Source organism: Lissotriton vulgaris, chromosome 3_1, assembly GCF_964263255.1.
Source record: "Lissotriton vulgaris chromosome 3_1, aLisVul1.2, whole genome shotgun sequence".
Taxonomy (NCBI): domain Eukaryota; kingdom Metazoa; phylum Chordata; class Amphibia; order Caudata; family Salamandridae; genus Lissotriton; species Lissotriton vulgaris.
In genome coordinates this window covers 31,725,870-31,743,706 of record NC_141689.1, presented here as the reverse complement: position 1 = coordinate 31,743,706, position 17,837 = coordinate 31,725,870, and the positions used below count along the sequence as shown (strand labels likewise).

Genomic DNA, 17,837 nt, shown 5'->3' with positions numbered 1-17,837 from the left:
ATCAGCTCCATGGTCAGATTGTTTTTCTCCACTGTCTGGTTCAGACTTGAATACAGGAGTTCTGTTTTGACGCCACTAGGTGTTCTTGTCGGGCTTTCAGCATCTCCCCTCATCGGTCCAAGCTATCTCACCTTTACTCGTTCTACTATCTGGTGTTGCTTTGAAGCTGTTCTTTCTTCGTGGTAGACAAACTCATACTGTGGAGCTCTGTCCCTTCGACTCCATCACCCTCGAACAGTTGAGAATGTCCATCTCGTCACACAAAGTATCCCAGGACAGTATTGCACAAAGTTTGTAACCTGTGCCTGTCCCCTGATCACCAAGAGTAATCCAGTATGGCATTTCTTGGGCTCCATAACAAAAAAACCCTTTGGAACTGTCCGGCGCATCGCATTGCTTCAGATTCAGTGGCGCAGCACCAGAGAGAGGAAGACATCCCGGATATTTCCTTAGCGGTTCAGAAAACTGTCATTCAGGCTCTTGTCATATCTAGATGGGTGCGGATAAGACTTCGATTTGACACCTACAGACTACTCAAAATGCGGCTGCCCAGCTGCTTTTTCAGTTATCAAGGCATTTCTCAGTCTCCCCTCTGCTTCAGGAACTGCACTGGCTTAAGATATCTAAACACATCAATTTAAGGCATTGTACTACATATTTAAGACCAAACATGGCCTAGCACCTGGAGTTCTGGACTTTTAATTAAGGTCCAGAGGTGTCAGGGACAACACCCGAAGACCCCTGAGTTCTACCTGTCTCAGTGCTCAAATAAACAGAAACACGGGCTTCTCGATGGTGGCGTCAAAGACCAAAGGTTTATTACTGCAGGGACACAGAAGTCACAGAAACTACACACGGGCAGATTCTAGGAGCCTGTTCAATTTGCACTAAGTTGGTTGCTTCTTAAATACAAGTTTTTTAGCTGGGGGCAACATTCTCCACATACTAGTGCGTTTCTCAAACTTTATGTCCTAAACAATAAATATTTGGCGTTACACAGGAATCGTCAACAATTTCTGATGTCAAAACATTACGAATGAGAGGTTCCCACTGTTCAATCATAATCCCATGTCATCTTTTCATTCAAGAGCCGGACCGCCTCATCGTAAATTTCGTTACCTCCCCCTAATAAAGGCCCAGAAGGAAAGGAGCAGAGCCAGGTGCAGAAGATAGAAAAACAGGATAAGAGATGTTTGTGGGTCGTAAATGGGCAAGGCTACCAACTTCGGCCGCCTAATCATGATCAGGCCAACGAGCACGAGAACCAGTATAGCAGGACTGGCCTCAGGCAGGCAGCTTTCGCCGAGTCATGCGGCCACAGCGTTTCTGTCCTAAGGTGCACGTGTGTGTCACTAGCAAGGTGAATCGCCGGTTAAAGCCTACGTGTCCTTAAGTGAAATGAATTGATCAGAGGTCACTGTGTGTCCATTGACTATGTGAGGGCAAGAATACAAGATGGATGCCATAGTCTAAAATGGATGCCATCGGTGTATCGGAAATGTGTTTATAACAGGAGTGCTCTTGCTCGTAGCATAGCGAAAACACCAGGATATACTAAATGGATCATTTGCGGTTCACTGGTACCAGAATTATGAGTTTACGACAATGTTGAAAACACGGGTTCAAATCGTCACGGAACCTCACACCCTTATATATTCAGGGACTAGTGACTCCTTATGTGCCTACTGTCTGCTGAAATCCTCTAGCCTCTCGCTGATCGCCACACCTAGGTTCCAACTAACCCGTATGTAAGGATTCTCTTTTACCTACCTACGTCCTAAGTTGTGGAATTCTCTCCCATCCACTCGTAGGAACTGCAACTCCTTACTTGCTTTTCATACGAATTTGAAGACTTGGCTTTTCTCGGTGTCTGCTGGGGTCACCGTTATTTGCCTCTATCCTGCACCTGAAAACCCCTTGGGGCAGCTGCGCTCCCTACAAGTCTGTTAAATTCATGAATATCTTAGGAGAGGGTGAGAAGAAAGCTCTACACCAGCCGGGCATGGCTGGCGCCAAGATTCAAGAGGTGTTCTTGTCAGAGGAGGCCACAGCTGACGTCGTCGGCTGTCTCTGCGCCGGACCCGAAGACGTCTGCGTGGCCACACTCTAACTCGAAAGCTATGAAGCTGAAATCCACTTAGGGACATTCTGGACATCGACCCTCTTCAGCTCCATCCAAACCATCTTTATTTATTTATTTATTTTATTTATATTCTTGTATAGCGCCTGAATCAATCCCGGCAGGGATATCTCTGCGCTTGCGCTCCTAGCAGAAAGGCTCAATCATGATCATGTACTATTAGCAAGGGTTTCTTAAGACTGAGTTAATAGATAAGTTTTAAGATTTTTCCTGAAGGATTCTAGATTGGTGATTTGCTTCAGTGTGGGTGAAGTGAATTCCATAGAACTGGGCCTTTATAGGAAAGGGCACGGCCACCATGTCTAGTTCTTCTAAATCTTGGGACCTGAAGTAATTGGTGACTGCTGGAGCGTAAAGTGCGTCCTGGAGTGTATGGTACAAACTTTTCCTTCAAGTATCTGGGTCCCGAGCCAAACAGACATTTGTGTATTGTACAACACGTCTTAAATTCTATACGTTGCCTTATTGGCAACCAGTGGAGCTGGTGTAGAAGAGGACGAGAGGGGGTTCTGGGTTGAGCATTGAGGACCAGCCTCGCCGCAGTATTCTGGACCACTTGCAATTTTTTTAGTTGTTTCTCATTGGCTGCAATTAGCAAACCATTGCAGTAGTCCATCCTACTAATTAATAACGTCTGGACTAGTGTTTTCCTATAGCTATCGGGCAAGAATGGAAAAACATGCCGTAACATCCCGATAACGCGGAAACATGCTCCTGTAACTTGGTTGATGTGTTCTTTGAGCAGGAGTGCTTGATCCAGACGTACTCCAAGATTTTTGACAACTTGTTTCGGGCTGGGGACAGGTCCCAACTCCAAGGGCCACCAATCTGGGGACCATAGGAGAGTAGCCCCACCAAACAACATGACTTCCGTCTTGGTCACATTACATTGGAGGCAATTTTGTGCCATCCAATCTGACACTGCTCTCATCCCATCTGCAAAAGATTTTTGAATTGCGGGCTGAGGATCTGGAAGGGGAATAAGAGTTGGGTTTCGTTGGCATACTTCACCGGGGTGAACCCGTATTTTCTTAAAATGTCCGCCAAGGGGGCCACGTACACGTTAAAAAGCCTGGGGATGAGACATGAGCCCTGTGGCACTCCCTTGGTGAGCTCCCTTAGAATGGAATTATGGGAGCCCAACTTGACTCCTTGTAGACGACCCGAAAGAAAGCTTTCCAGCCAGGACAGAGCTGTGCCTCCTATGCCCACTTCCCTCAAACGACCGAAAAGTATTTCATGTGACACCGTGTCGAAGGCAGCGGATAAATCTAACAGCACCAGAATCGTTGATCCCCCTCCATCCAGTGACATCCTGATGTTATCGGTCACTGAGATGAGGGCCGACTCGGTGCTGTGATTGGGCCTGAAACCAGATTGAGAGTGGTCCAGGCCCTCCGCTGCCTCGATGTCATTTGACAAATGGGTGTTCACATGCCTCTCGGTCATTTTGCTAAGGTATGGCAGGAGGGAGATAGGTCGGAGGTTGGAAAGGTCCGTCCATGGAAGCGCGGCATTCTTCCAGATAGGGTTCACCACCGCTTTGGAGGACCTAGACCAACCCTTCCTGCAAAGGCTCCTGGAACATTTACAGGCCTGCCAACAGAGGATCTACATCCAGCCGGGCACAAGCATGATCCTTGATAAGCCTACCCCACCATCCAAGGATCCCCATAAAAGGAGACTCACTTTCTAGGAGGTTTGCAACCCTCCATCGGAGCAGATGGCCAAAAAGCCTTGGGGTCAGCACAAAGAAACTCCTCACTGCTGCAGGGCCCTTCCAGGCCTGCTCAACCTTCTGCTCCACCTCCTCTTATTCCTACCTCCCTCTTAATGCTTGGGGATCCCCACGCACATTCCCTACAGGCATCTCCTTATTCAGGGAATGGGGACAGTCCAGGGTCTCGCTAGGATCCACCTTATGACCCTTGGGCTCCTAATTCTTTAGATGAATATCAGACAGATCCCCCAGCAGACACCGACCCGGACTTGTACCCTATCTCCCAGTGATGATACTACCTCTTACCACGAGGTTCTACACAGGGTGTCTACGTTCCATTAAGTTGAGATGTATGTTCAGCCTGAGTAAGATTATGTTCGAGGCATATGAGTTGCAGATTGCACACTATGCATAGATCGCCACCTAGTGTTGGGCCAGGATGTTTGCAGTTAGTTGTTGTCCTGAAAATTTCTTTGTAAGTCACGAGTTAGGTGACTCCTCCTTTGGACCACATTGCGCATGGGCATCGGCTCCATCCCCAGATTGTTTTTTTCCGCCACCGGGCTCGGATGTGTTAACTGCGCTCCGGTTTGGAACCGAATTTCCTTTGGCGCGATTCTCTACCACTTCGAAGTCTTCGATTCCGGACGTCGACAAAGGTCTTCGGGCCTACCTAGACCTCACTTTCTTGCTCATGGAAAGGACGCCATTCAAAAAGTGTTCTCAATGTGGGTCGAAATTGCCCACACTGACCTACATGAGGTGTGCAACCTTTGCTTTCACCGGAGCACGAGGCCAAAGACTGTTCGGCGTGTGCCTCATTCCGCTCCAAGAAGACCATTCGGGACCGACAAGCTCAAAGAACTATGGCTCGCTAGTCAGCTTCGATTCCCAACGACATCTTCGAAGTGGGCGTCGACGTGCCAGAGCACCAGCACGCCGAGGAGAGTATCGGATCCTCCGATGCCGAAGACTCCAACGTCGAGGAAGTCACTCCAGCTCAATGGGTCATAAGTAAGACCGTCAACCCCACCCCTTCCTCGACACCCTCAAAAAAGGCTTCGGTCACACCCTCACCTTCGGGCTCGGGTGCACACCGAGATACTGCTTCCAACGCCCCGCCTTCGGGTCCGGCAAAGAAGCCCATTAAGCCTTCAGGCGGCTCGGGCTCGAGCCAGCCTATTTCCGGTGCCGACCCAGTACCGACACCGAAGAAAAAGCCATCTTCCTCTTCCAATTCGAACGTTGCTTCGACAGCCAAGCACACGGCGCCGAAGACTGGCAGCGGTTCATCGATGCCGATTCCGCACTCTGAGGCGAGTAAAAAATCAACCAAAGCTCCAGATTCACACACGTCGGAGCCTAAAAAACCCTCGGAACCGAAAAAACAGGTGCCTGTAAAAGACACTTCGAAAGGGCACACTCCTAAGCCAGCTACTGACTCGGTGCCTAAAAAACTTACGGGCCCGAAAATTTCAACGCCAAAGGATCTGCCCTGTTTACAGGAACTTTTTACACAGGATCCACAGCAAAAAACTCTTGTAAAGTATCCTAAAACTGGACAATTAACTCTCAGCTCCAAGAAGAGACCACTTGAGGCGCCAGCACCTCCTCCCTCTGCAAAGAAAAGAGACATTGCAACCTCTCCATTAAGGGTCCCTTCTCCACCACCTCCCCATACTGTTCCTCCTCCTACACCTCCTCCACCACATCATTCACCTACACCATCTCCTAATCCAGACTATGATGTACACACAGATTCTGATTATGAAGGGGGGGGGTGCACATTACCCAGCACAAACTAATAGTCCCCCTCAGTCACCTAATCCATGGGATGATTACAACACCCCTGATGTGCCTTAGGTCCCACAAGATGTTGTATACCCTTCCGGACCTTCCCCACCAGAGGACACTATAGGGTTTAACCTACTATTCCAAAGTGCTGCACAATATCATGGGGTGGACTTACACACCGATGCAGTGGAGGAAGACTTCCTATTAGAGACTTTTGACAACACACAAAGGTCTTCTGCCATTTTTCCAATGCTTAAGGGTGTCATCAGGCACTCAACAGAGGTTTTTAAGGATCCTGTCAGGGCTAGCGTCCTCAATCCTCACATTGAGAAAAAATATAAAGCTGCCCCTGCAGACCCAGTTTATATTAAAGGCCGAGCACAATTGGGTTCTTTAGTGGTGTCCAATGCACGTACACATGCTAATTCCCAAACAGGTGAAGCCTCACCACCAGACAAAGAATCTAAGCTCCTTGACGCCTCCGGCAAGCGAACAGCGGCACAAGCAGCTAACATCTGGCGCATTGCCAACACCCAAGCGTTGCTGGCAAGATATGAAAGGGCACATTATGATGAACTAGAGTCCATAATGCAGCACCTACCAGATAAATATAAAAACAGAGCTAACAAACTTATACAAGAAGGTAAAAATATTACTAATACCTCCATTCGTTGTGCCCTGGACGCCGCAGATACTGCCTCAAAGGCAGTAAATACCAGCACCTTACTACGTAGACATGCCTGGCTACATATTTCAGGTTTTAAACCTGAGGTACAAAACTCCATCCTTAATCAGCCCTTTGATGAGACACATTTATTTGGCCCAAATGTTGACGTGTCTTTAGAAAAAATGAGAAAAGACACTGACACAGCAAAATCTATGGGAGCCTTGCAGCAGCAAGCTCCCAGACGTACTTTTCGTCGCTCATCATACAGAGGCAACACAAGAGGCTACTCCTCCGGAAGCCCCTCCACTTCCTACAAGACTCCTACCCAATCCACATTCACTGAGGGCTACCAGAGAGGGGGATACAGGGGTAACAACAACAAAGCAGAGACAAAAACAACACCTCCCGCTGTGCCTCTACCCCCCTACCCAATGACTTTCCTCCCCTTCCCTCCCACCCCCCAACATTCCACTCCTGTGGGAGGGAAGACTTCAGCAATTCCTGCCTGCCTGGATCAACATCACATCAGACAGCTGGGTGCAAAAAATTATTCAGTCAGGTTACTGTCTAGAATGAACATCTACCCCCCCAAACATACCACCCAAACAGCGTCCAATGTCACAAGCACATCTATCACTGTTAAAGCAAGAAGTAGTATCTCTGCTACAAAAGAGTGCAATAGAACTAGTTCTTCTGCACCAGCAAAACAAGGGGGTTTACTCTCTATACTTTCTAATTCCAAAGAAGGACGGCTCTCTAAGGCCTATTTTAGACCTCAGACCGCTAAACATATACATACGGTCAGACCATTTTCACATGGTCACACTCCAGCAAGTCCTTCCGCTCCTGCTGCAAAATGACTTCCTGGCTACTTCTAGATCTCAAGGACGCATACTTCCACATTCCCATTCACAAAGCTCACAGGAAGTATCTCAGATTTGTAATAGACGGGCAGCACTATCAATTCAAAGTACTCCCATTCGGAGTCACAACAGCACCAAGGGTGTTCACCAAGTGCTTGGCAGTGGTGGCAGCGCATCCACGAAGACAGCACATCCATGTCTTCCCGTACCTCGACGACTGGCTCATAAAAGCCAGCTCACACAATCAATGCGTAAAGCACACTCATGCCACCATCCAGCTGCTCCACAACTTGGGGTTCACCATAAACCACATCAAGTCTCATCTACAGCCATCCAAAGTACAACAGTACCTTGGTGCCACAATGAACACCTCAACAGCGCTAGCTTATCCCACTCCAGCAAGGATAGCCAGCATGCGAACTCTCGTAACAAAGTTTCAGCGACTACACTCCATCCCAGCACGAGTGTTCATGCAACTCATAGGGATGATGGCCTCTTGCATCTTCATAGTACCGCATGCAAGACTTCAAATGCGTCTGCTACATGAGTGCTTATCACGTCAATGGAACCAGGCTCAAGGTCAATTAACAGACCTAGTGTTGGTAGACGGTCGAACTCATCGCTCTCTGCAGTGGTGGAACACCAAAACCTTTCCAAGGGACGGTCGTTCCTAGAGCCAATTCCCCAGATAATCTTAACTGTGGACGCATCGCTCTCCGGCTGGGGAGCCCACCTGCTGTAACACACCATGCAGGGCAGGTGGACACTGCAAAAAAATTACTCCACATCAATCATCTGGAGTTACTAGGAGTATTCCTAGCACTAAAAGCTTTCCAGAAGCAAGTAGCAAACAAAGCTGTGTTAGTCCGCCCAGACAACATGACAGCCATGTATTACATACAGAAGCAGGGAGGCACACACTCCCTGTAGCTCTCTCAACTAGCACAGGATATATGGAGGTGGTCCATACCTCAGAACATATTCCTTCTAGCCCAACATGTCCCAGGAGTACAAAATACTATAGCGGATCTGTTAAGTCGTCAAACACAACAGACCGACGAGTGGGAACTTCATATGCAAGTTCTACAGCCGTTCTTTCAGATTTTGGGACAACCTCAGATAGACCCATTTGCCACCCATGAAAACGCAAAATGCCCAAGCTTCGCCGCCAGATATCCACACCCACTGTCCAAAGGCAATGCGATATGGATGAATTGGTCAAACAGATTTGCGTAAGCTTTTCCACCTCTACCACTCATGCCACTAGCAGTACGAAAACTACAGCAGCATTCTCTGACCCTCATCCTAGTTGCTCCAACGTGGGCCAGACAACCGCGGTACACCACACTGCTACAGCTGTCTCTGGTACCGCACCAAAAACTGCACCTCTCTCCACACCTCTTAACACAGAACCATGGAGAGATCAGGCACCCGGACCCAGCTCAGCTCAACCTTGCCATCTGGCTCCTGAAGTCCTAGAATTTGGATATCTGAACCTTCCTCCAGACTGCATGAATGTCATTAAAGAAGCTAGACGTCCAACCACTAGGGCATGTTATGTGGCCAAGTGGAAACGATTTGTAATATATTGTCATGACAACAATAATAATCCCTTAGATGTGACTATTCAACACATCATAGGTTACTTACTGCATCTTCAAAGATGTAACTTCGCCTATACGTCTATTAGACTGCAGCATATCTGCAAAACAGACAACATCTATCTCTGTTCAGAGTGCCTGCTATTAAAGCCTTTATGGAAGGCCTTCAAATAATAATTCCTCCCAGAGCACCACCTTCACCTGTGTGGAATTTAAACATTGTTCTCACACGGCTAATGGGGCCTCCCTTCGAACCAAACACACAGATGTGAATTACAATTTTTAACATGCAAAGTTGATTTCCTAGTAGCTATTACTTCTCTGTGCAGAGTTAGTGAACTACAAGCACTAACCATTCAAGAACCCTTTTTGCAAATGCATCAAAATAAGGTTGTTCTGCGTACTAATCTGAAATTCCTGCCTAAAGTCATTTCTCCATTCCAGCTCAATCAATCTGTGGAACTTCCTGTTTTCTTCTCGCAACCACAGTCAGTAGCAGAAAGAGTTCTTCACACATTAGATGTCAAAAGAGCGTTGCTATACTACATAGAAAGGACACAACCCTTTCGTAAGACAACACATTTTTGTGCCTTTCTCACCACCACACTAGGGTAATCCCATTTCAAAATCTGGTATAGTTAGATGGATTGTCAAATGCATACAGATTTGTTACCAGAAAGATAGGGGCTTCAATGGCATTTTTTGGGAACAATGCCTTAGATGACATCTACAGAGCAGCTACATGGTCAACACCGCAGACATTCACAAACCACTATTGTGTAGATGTGCAAACAAAACAATGTGGGCCAGGCTGTTCTCTGAACATTATTCCAAACTACTGCTACAGATAGGGGTGGTCGCCGCTAAGAGTGGGTACTGCTATACAATCTATGCACAATATGCAATCTGCAGCTCATATGCCTCGAACGGAAAATGCTACTTACCAGTATGCATCTGTTCTTGGCATGTAGAGCTGCAGAGTTGCACACGCCCACCCGCCTCCACGGCTACCCTTTTCTGTTCCGGTATTATCTTAATTAGATACAAATTACATGGGCATCCTTCCTGTACTTCCAGCAAAGCTCTATTGTTTCCCTAATGGCGAAAAACAATCTGGGGATGGAGCCGATGCCCAAGCGCAATATGGTCCAAAGGAGGAGTCACCTAACTCGTGACTTCCAAAGACCTTTTCAGTACAACAACAAACTGCAAACATCCGGGCCCAACACTAGGTGGCGATCTATGCATATTGTGCAACTCTGCAGCTCTACATACCAAGAACAGCCAAGTGGGGAGGCAGAGCCTTTTCTAATCTTGCTCCCAGATAGTGGAACACTGTTCCCCTTGAAATCAGGATGTTGCCTTCAATACAATCTTTTAGAAAGGCCCTGAAGACATGGCTCTTTGTCAAAGCTTACCCCTAGCTCTTTGGTCCTGCCTTTTTGTTTTTCTTTTGTAGGCGCCTTGACGCCTTCAGGCAAAGTTCGCGCATTATAAGTTTTATTTCATTCATTCATTCATTCATTCAGATGCATACTGGTAAGTAGCATTTTCCTTCCTGCTGGAAACCCTCCCCACTACACAGAGGTCCCTCAGTTATTTCCCCTTTTGAAAGGCATGCTCAAGCCTGCTGGGAATATCTTCATAGAGCCTGTACATCCCTAGTCATCATGGCGTAAGTTGACAAGACTAGACCCCCCTACATCAAAGGCCAGTTACCCCCGAACCCTGGTGGTACATATGGCTAGAAAGAGAGCGAATTCCCAGGGTGCAGGGGATGTACCCCCTTCGGCCCGGGAGAGCAAGAAAATAGATGCTGCTAGCAAGCATGTCGCACAATGGAGCATTATCAACTCTGTGGACTTACTCTCCAGATATAATCGTGCCCACTGGGACCAGATGAAAGATCTTATCCAACATCTTCCAGAGAAATATTGCAAGCGGGGACAGGGATTGGTAATGTTGGGGAAGATTATCTTCAACAGTAACTTGCAGTGCATCCTGGATGCCGCAGTCATGGCTGCTTATGGCATGAATTCTAGTCTCCTTCTTTGCCGCCATGTATGGCTATGTGTCTCGGGGTTTAACTAGAGGTAGAAAAACACCTTCTTAATTTACCCTTTGATGGCAAGCATCTTTTTGAATGCTCCAGTCGAGATGCTTGGAAAAATCAACGACACAGGTACAGCTAATGCCATATGTGCCCTGCAGACTCCCACTGCCTCAGCAGCTTCTTTTGACATCCACAGTACCGCGGCACAACCAAAGCAGTTGCCACACCCAAGACTTACACAACAAACACCAGACAGCAGCTGCAGACCGTTTTACCTGGTTACTAGAGGGGAGGGTACAGAGGGGGCTCCTGAAAGAGTAGTGGCAAAGGGGCATCTCCCAAAGGAGCCACCTCCCCAAAATAGAGTTGCTCTCCACCTTCTACTGACCAGCCAACATCTGTTGGGGGCAGTTTGCAGAGGTTTCTGCCTGACTGGAAGGCAATGACCTCAGAGGATGGGTTCTAAACATCATATGGAAGGGGTATTGGTTAGAACTCACCCGAAGATCCACCCAACATTTCCTCATGCACACACAACTGTCCACAGAACACCAGTGTCTGCTAAAAGAGAGGAGTTGGCCTAATGGCAAGGGCGTTCGACCTCTAATCTGGGGAACCGGGTTCAAGTCTCGGCAAAGACGTGCAACATCCTGTGACTCTGGGCAAATCACTTAATCTCCCCGTGCCTAACAAAAATGAATGTGTTTTCATGTAACACAACTGGTGCTCGTGTTTAGCGCTCTGATGCCCGATACCTGTCGGTCAAGTTTACGCTATATAAAACTCAGTAAAAAAGAAAAAAAAAAGAGAAGCTGCACGCACTACTTGTCAAGGGGGGACATAGCAAGCGCCAGCGCAACCTCTATATGGCTTTATGTACTGTACCTTCTCATTCCCAAGAAAGAGGGCACCCTCAGGCCTATACTCTACCTCCGGCCCTACAACAAGTACATTGTGTCAGACCATTTCCACATGGTCACATTTCAGGATTTCATCCCTCTGTTGCGACAAGGCGACTTCATGAATGCCCTCAGCTTGAGGGACACTTACCTCCATATTCTTGTCCACCCCGCCTATCGAAGATTCCTGCGGTTCGTGGTGAGTGGACAACATTATCTGTTGAAGGTGCTGCCCTTCAGGATACAAAAGGGGGTGGTGATGGACGGAGCATCTGAATCAATCAAACACTCACACCCAGTCAAAAGATCTGGGTTTAATCCATCACCGTTCTTTAGCCCACTCTGCCACCCCAGTTCAGACATGGCTATATGCAAATCAGTCTGACCCTGTGTTTCATGGGAACAGTCCAGCCCGAACTGCCAAGCCATGCCTTCCCTGGACCGGAAACAAGCTTCCGAGGCCCTTCAGGGTAACAGCCCTCAGAGTCTTCACCAAGTGCCCAGCTGGGTTAGCCACTCACCTTAGGTCTGGTGGCATTCACATGTTCCCTTACCTCAACAGGGGGCTGATCAAGAGCGCCACACAGCAGCAAAGTCTGGCGCACACACAAACAACCATAGACCTTCTCCACAAGTTGGGCTTCAGATCAACATAGTCTAATCCCACCTTCAGCCCCTTCTGGTACAACCATTCCTTGGGACTACTCTAGACTCAAGGGTGGGGAAGGCTTACCCAGCCTTGCCAGAGTCAGTGCTTTCCAAAATCTAATACCTTTTTTCCAGCGGGATCATCAGGTAACAGTCGTGGCAGTAGGGAATTTGTGAGGCATGATGGCGTCCTGCTGTGCAATAGTTTTTAATGCAAGGTTACACATGCGTCCCTTATAGCAGTGCCTAGCAGCACAGTGGCCTAAGGCAGAGGATCTCTGGGAGGCGCTAGTGTTGATTTGGGGTTATGCACCTCACTCTGAAAACTGGTGGGACAACAAGAACCTGTTGTAGGAACGTCTGCAGGACACCATCATCACAGATCCTTCGTTCACCGAATGGTAGCACATCTTCATGATCATACAATCCAGGATTTGTAGGCACTCATGCGGCACGGGCTCCACATCAACCACTGGGACTTGCTGGCTATTCAATTTGCTGTTCGGGCATTCCTTCCACTCATTTGCAACAAGGTCGTGCTACTCCTCACGGACAACACCACAACCAAGTTTTACCTACAGAAGCAAGGGGGTTGTCTGTTTTTAGCCCAGAGCATCTGGACGTGGGTGATACATCACAAGGTGCAGTTGGTTATACAGTACATCCCCCGGTCTGGACAACGACTTGGCAGGCCTGCTCAGCAGGACGCATCAACAAGTCCACAAGTGGGAACTTCACCCACAAACCTTTATTTGGAAACTGTTTCCCCTAGATAGATAGATAGATAGCTAGCTATATAAAATATATATGAAAAAGGTATCACTCACGTCTCTCCAATGTCGTCGAGGGAGACAGAAAGGCAGCGCTCACATCGGCAAACCAAACACAGGTAGTAGTTTCAGAAGATCTTTTTTATTTTATTTTATTTCCATTGTTTTCACTTGTCAAGCGTGTAAAGTTGGTGCATATAGAGACAAACAAACGACCTACGCGTTTCGGCCAAAGGCATTCGTCCGGGTCGAGGAGGGATCCTGAAAAGACACTTAAGAAAAAAAGAAAGATTATGCAGCCAATTTACCTAGGCTACACAGGCCAGGATCTTCATCTTGAAGAGGAAAAAAGGGGCCAGAATAAACAATTTTTTTGATAATTTTAGTGTCCACCAGTATAAATATCTCCCACACCCCTTTTTATCAATAGTTTTAATTCACCACCATCACCTTACACATAAAAAACCAAAAAATACCAGCTCGGCTGTAATCAGGTGTAGCATTTTCGGGATGCACTCGGCGTCTGGGGTGGGAACCAATGATGAAGCATGCCCCCAACTAGGTTGGTGGGTGAGGGTTCTTCTAAAAAACCTTTTTGATGCTCATATTTATCCGCATGAGTCTGTTCATCTTTATCTGTAAAAGTTAACGTAGGGAAAAGAACGCGCCGCTCCTATTTTTCCTCGCTCGCTCTTTTTTTATTTTTGATTTATACCACATACAGAGCCAGCTTCTTACAGCAGGTGCAAGTCTAGCCAAACCTGGGGCCTATTGGGACTTCTAAAAAAGAGATGTGTTAAGCTTCTTGCGGAATTCAAGAAGGCAGATGAAGGGTTTTATGTGTAGTGGCAGGTTGTTCCATGCCGTAGGAGCGATGTTGGAGAAGGCTTGACCTCTATATCTTGTTTTCTATTTGCATGGGATGTGTTCAAGTAGAAACCCGCACATGTGGAGGTGTTTGGAGGGTTTGTGAAAGCAGATGCGATTGTTGAGGTGTGCTTGGGCCAGCGTTGTGTAGTGCCTCGAAAGGTTGGTGAGGAGTTTGAGTTGTGCTTAATTTGTTATGGGGAGCCAGTGGAGCTCCTTAAGGTGTGGTGTGATGTGAGCGGGACGTGGATGGTTGCAAATGATTTTGCCCCCTGAGCTCTGTATGATCTGCAGCCTTCTGGTGAGTTTTTGTTAATCCCGGCATAAAGTGTGTTCCTATAGGCCAGCTTTGTTTGTGACAAGGGCATGCATGACAATTTTCCAGGTGCTGCTTGGGACTCGTTGACTATCGTCCCCAGTATCTTGAAGGTATGGCAGCATGAGATGGTGGCAGCTTTGGCAATCATGCCCAGTTTGCTGTCGATTAAATCAAAGTTCTTGTCATGCTGACCGTCGGGTTGAGTCCCTCATGAGAAGTGCTCTTCCCAAAGATCACAATTCTGGTCTTGTGGGTGTTCAGATTCAGAGTTTGCCTTCATCCAGGGGGTCATTTCAGTCATGCAGGCACTGAACCTGATCCGGGTACTGGGCGTCTTGTCCATGAGGGAGAGAATGAGTTGCGTTTTTAGGAGAGTATGTGAGGCGAGCGTGGATTATGCTGGCGAGAGAGATCATGTACATGTTGAAGAGGGTGGGCCTCCAGTAGGATCTTTCCTGACAGACGCAGAGAATGTCACCGGATCAAAGGTGTACGGGTCGGGCTGACTGTCTGGGTCCTTCCAGTCCAAAAGGAGCCGATCTATTGAGGTGTGTGTCCTTGTATTTCGATGTTGTGTAGGCGCTGGATATGTCTGGATAAGATTGCTGGGAGCAGTCTCAGTTGCATCCTTACTTGAGCTATTCTCAACCTGTTGTTGCCACTTTAGTCTTACTCTACAAAGATGCACATTTTCTCCTCTTCAGTCTTTAACTCCCGTCGTCCACAAGTAGCTATTTTGTATTTCCTAGCTGCCTCAGCCTAGTTGAAAATGATTCTTCTGCTCGGACTGAGGGAGACACGTACAAGGGATGCAGATTCGGCAGGGATATGGCTGTGTGAAAATTGGGTTCTGTTTTGAAAAAAACCTGAGTGCTAGGAGTAGGAAGTTGCTGCACTGGGCTAATAACATTCTTTTTATGTCAGGTTTTCCCCAGAGAGCACATTCGAAGCGCCTTGCAGACTATCTTTGAACTGAATGTCAAGCGCTTTGCTGGTGGAACCATGGGAGCTGTGAATGGGATGCGACCAGATGGGAAAATAGACACCTCCAGTGTGCAGTCGGATGAAGTTTGGGTTGGAGTGGTGTACGGTCTCGCTGCCACCATGATCCAGGAGGTAGGATGTGCCTTTTGTGATTGTCTTTTTTGTGTGTCTTTTTTTTATTTCTTGCAAGCTTCCTGACCTGTTCTCACCTCTCACTCCTACAGGGTCTTGTCAAGGAGGGCTTTGAGACTGCGGAGGGCTGTTATAGAACTGTGTGGGAGCGCCTTGGTATGGCCTTTCAGACACCGGAAGCATACTGTGAGAAGAACATCTTCCGGTCCCTGGCTTACATGCGACCTCTCAGTGTGTGGGGCATGCAGCTTGCACTCCAGTGCAGAGTTAAAGAGACTCCCCCGCCACAGAGAAAGTAACACAATCATGGACACAGCTCAGAGGAGAATATAACAGACGCGCCTGGCTCGGACCACTGCCCTCGACTGCTGCACTCTTGGACATGCGCAGTTTTACCCTGTGAAATTTATGATGACTGCCCAAAAGAGTGAAATATTCTTAGACACCTTGCTTTGAAAGTGGACTCGCTGATAACACTTCTCCGTGCCCTGAACTTTTGAACTGTGATTTTAGCTGCTGTATCTGATCACAACCCATGGGGTAGTACTTACAATTGCCTGCTGTCGCTTCATGTTCTTCTGACTGAATCAGTGTGGGGTCCAAGGATGTCCCTTTAAGTCAATGTTATTCAATCATGTAAAAAAACAAAATGGATGTTGGCGGACGAGGAGAGGGAGAGCTTCTAGATTCCTGCTCCCGTTTTTACATTTGTAGGCGGTTTAAATGTCCCATCATGGTGTTTGAACAGGAAGTTACTACAGCAATCACTCCTGTTTTTTGCTGAATGGTTGCGGTGTGTTTGTATCATTGCATTCTCTTGTCAAAAATTGGGCAGCGGTTTGCTCACATCTCCTGCACAAGATCCTACTATGCATGGCCTTTCTTGCAGGGTGTACTGAATGCGCCCCTCAGGGTCGGAATGATTGTAGCTCGCATCTCCTTACAACCCCCGGGGTATTTGTGTCATTGTCCATCTCCTACAGTACTCACTCTTTCACCAGGTCCCTCCAGTGGTTAAAGGGTTGGCACCCTTCTCATGGGTATTGTTTATTTTGACATCTTCTGAGAGTCCTGAGCGCTGGTTTCATGCTGCAGATCTCAGTTGAGATCGTCTGCGATGGGTTGTTTCTAGGGTCTTCCATGATTTTTCCTGGTTACAGCCACTGTGTGTTTGCATCCTTCATAATCCACTCGTCTCTCCTGTTCTGAGGGTGTTGGGATATGTGTCGGGCGCAGCAGATTGATCGGTTTGCTGTTCCCTCTAAATGACTAGCTGTCCAGCTCTTGACCTCTTGTGTTTCTCTTGTGCATTTCTGCCATCGCAGCCTGACTTGGCACTATTGGTAGCTTGTCGAGCTCCGGTACAAAGTGTTATTCTGCTGTCCAAAGAGGCACCTGGGGAGCTGCTCTTGCCCCATGGCTGGCTTCACCAGTTCTGGGGCTCATCTTTTAACATCAAGCAGTGATGCTTTCTCACTCACTGCCTTCATGGTCAAGCAGTGCCAAAAACCAGGGAAGGGCAGGACCGTGCTCCGCCCTCGCTGTCAGTGTTAGGAACTGATACCTACTGAGCGGGGAGTAATCAATTGAAATGCAAAGCTGCGGGATCTCGTGGCAAGATTAATGGTTGTACTACTGGATATCGATCACCCGAATATCGACCTACAAGGATATCATCGAAAAGATATCAAAAGTTAAGTCCATATACGGAAATATAGATTTACTGTTCCTAGCCCAACATCTACATCCCTTGGAGATATATATATATATTACCAGGTTACATACATATATATATATATATATATATATATATTTTTTTTTTTGCCACAACTTCTCCCAGCAGGGAAAACAACGGGTCGCACAGCCAACCTGGATTTAAACAGTAATCCTTTTTATTTCTTGTTCAGATTACTGTTTAAATCCAGGTTGGCTGTGCGACCCGTTGTTTTCCCTGCTGGGAGAAGTTGTGGCAATTAATAGCTGCTTGGTTCTGCCGCAGGATACCGCACATACGTGAGCGCTGCGTTAACTCCCGCAAAGGAACCGCTGTGGAGGTTATATATATATATATATATATATATATATATATATATATATATATATATATATATATATAGAGAGAGAGAGTTAGGTACAGCACATCTGTTCTTGCGTACCTGTCGATATTTCGTTTGTAATGCGAGTTTCGATATTCATGGTGCACACCAAAGTTGTCTGCCTTCAATGTCAAGACTTTTTTGTAGTGAATATTTGACTATCCGCACACCATTCATCTAAGTGTGGTGGTGCCCTGTAATGTTTGTTTCTGTACCTAAAGACTGATCTACAGTGGTTCTGAAGCTGTGGGACCCCTCCTAGGACCATCACGAGGTACACTCGC

At 47.3% G+C, this 17,837-nt stretch overlaps 1 protein-coding gene across 2 annotated transcripts in view; it reads left to right on the top strand.

Annotated features, from left to right (window-relative positions):
- GBA2 (glucosylceramidase beta 2) overlaps positions 1 to 17,250 on the top strand; it is a 228,021-nt gene extending 210,771 nt beyond the window's left edge. Inside the window, exons 16-17 of one of the 2 annotated variants that reach the window (XM_086960013.1) lie at positions 15,266 to 15,457; positions 15,550 to 17,250. In XM_086960013.1, coding sequence (XP_086816139.1) covers positions 15,266 to 15,457; positions 15,550 to 15,756 — 399 coding nt within the window. In that variant the 3' untranslated portion in view covers positions 15,757 to 17,250. The remainder of the gene's footprint in view (positions 1 to 15,265; positions 15,458 to 15,549) is intronic. The other variant, XM_086960014.1, reaches the window with a different exon arrangement.
- Positions 17,251 to 17,837: the final 587 nt, after the last annotated feature.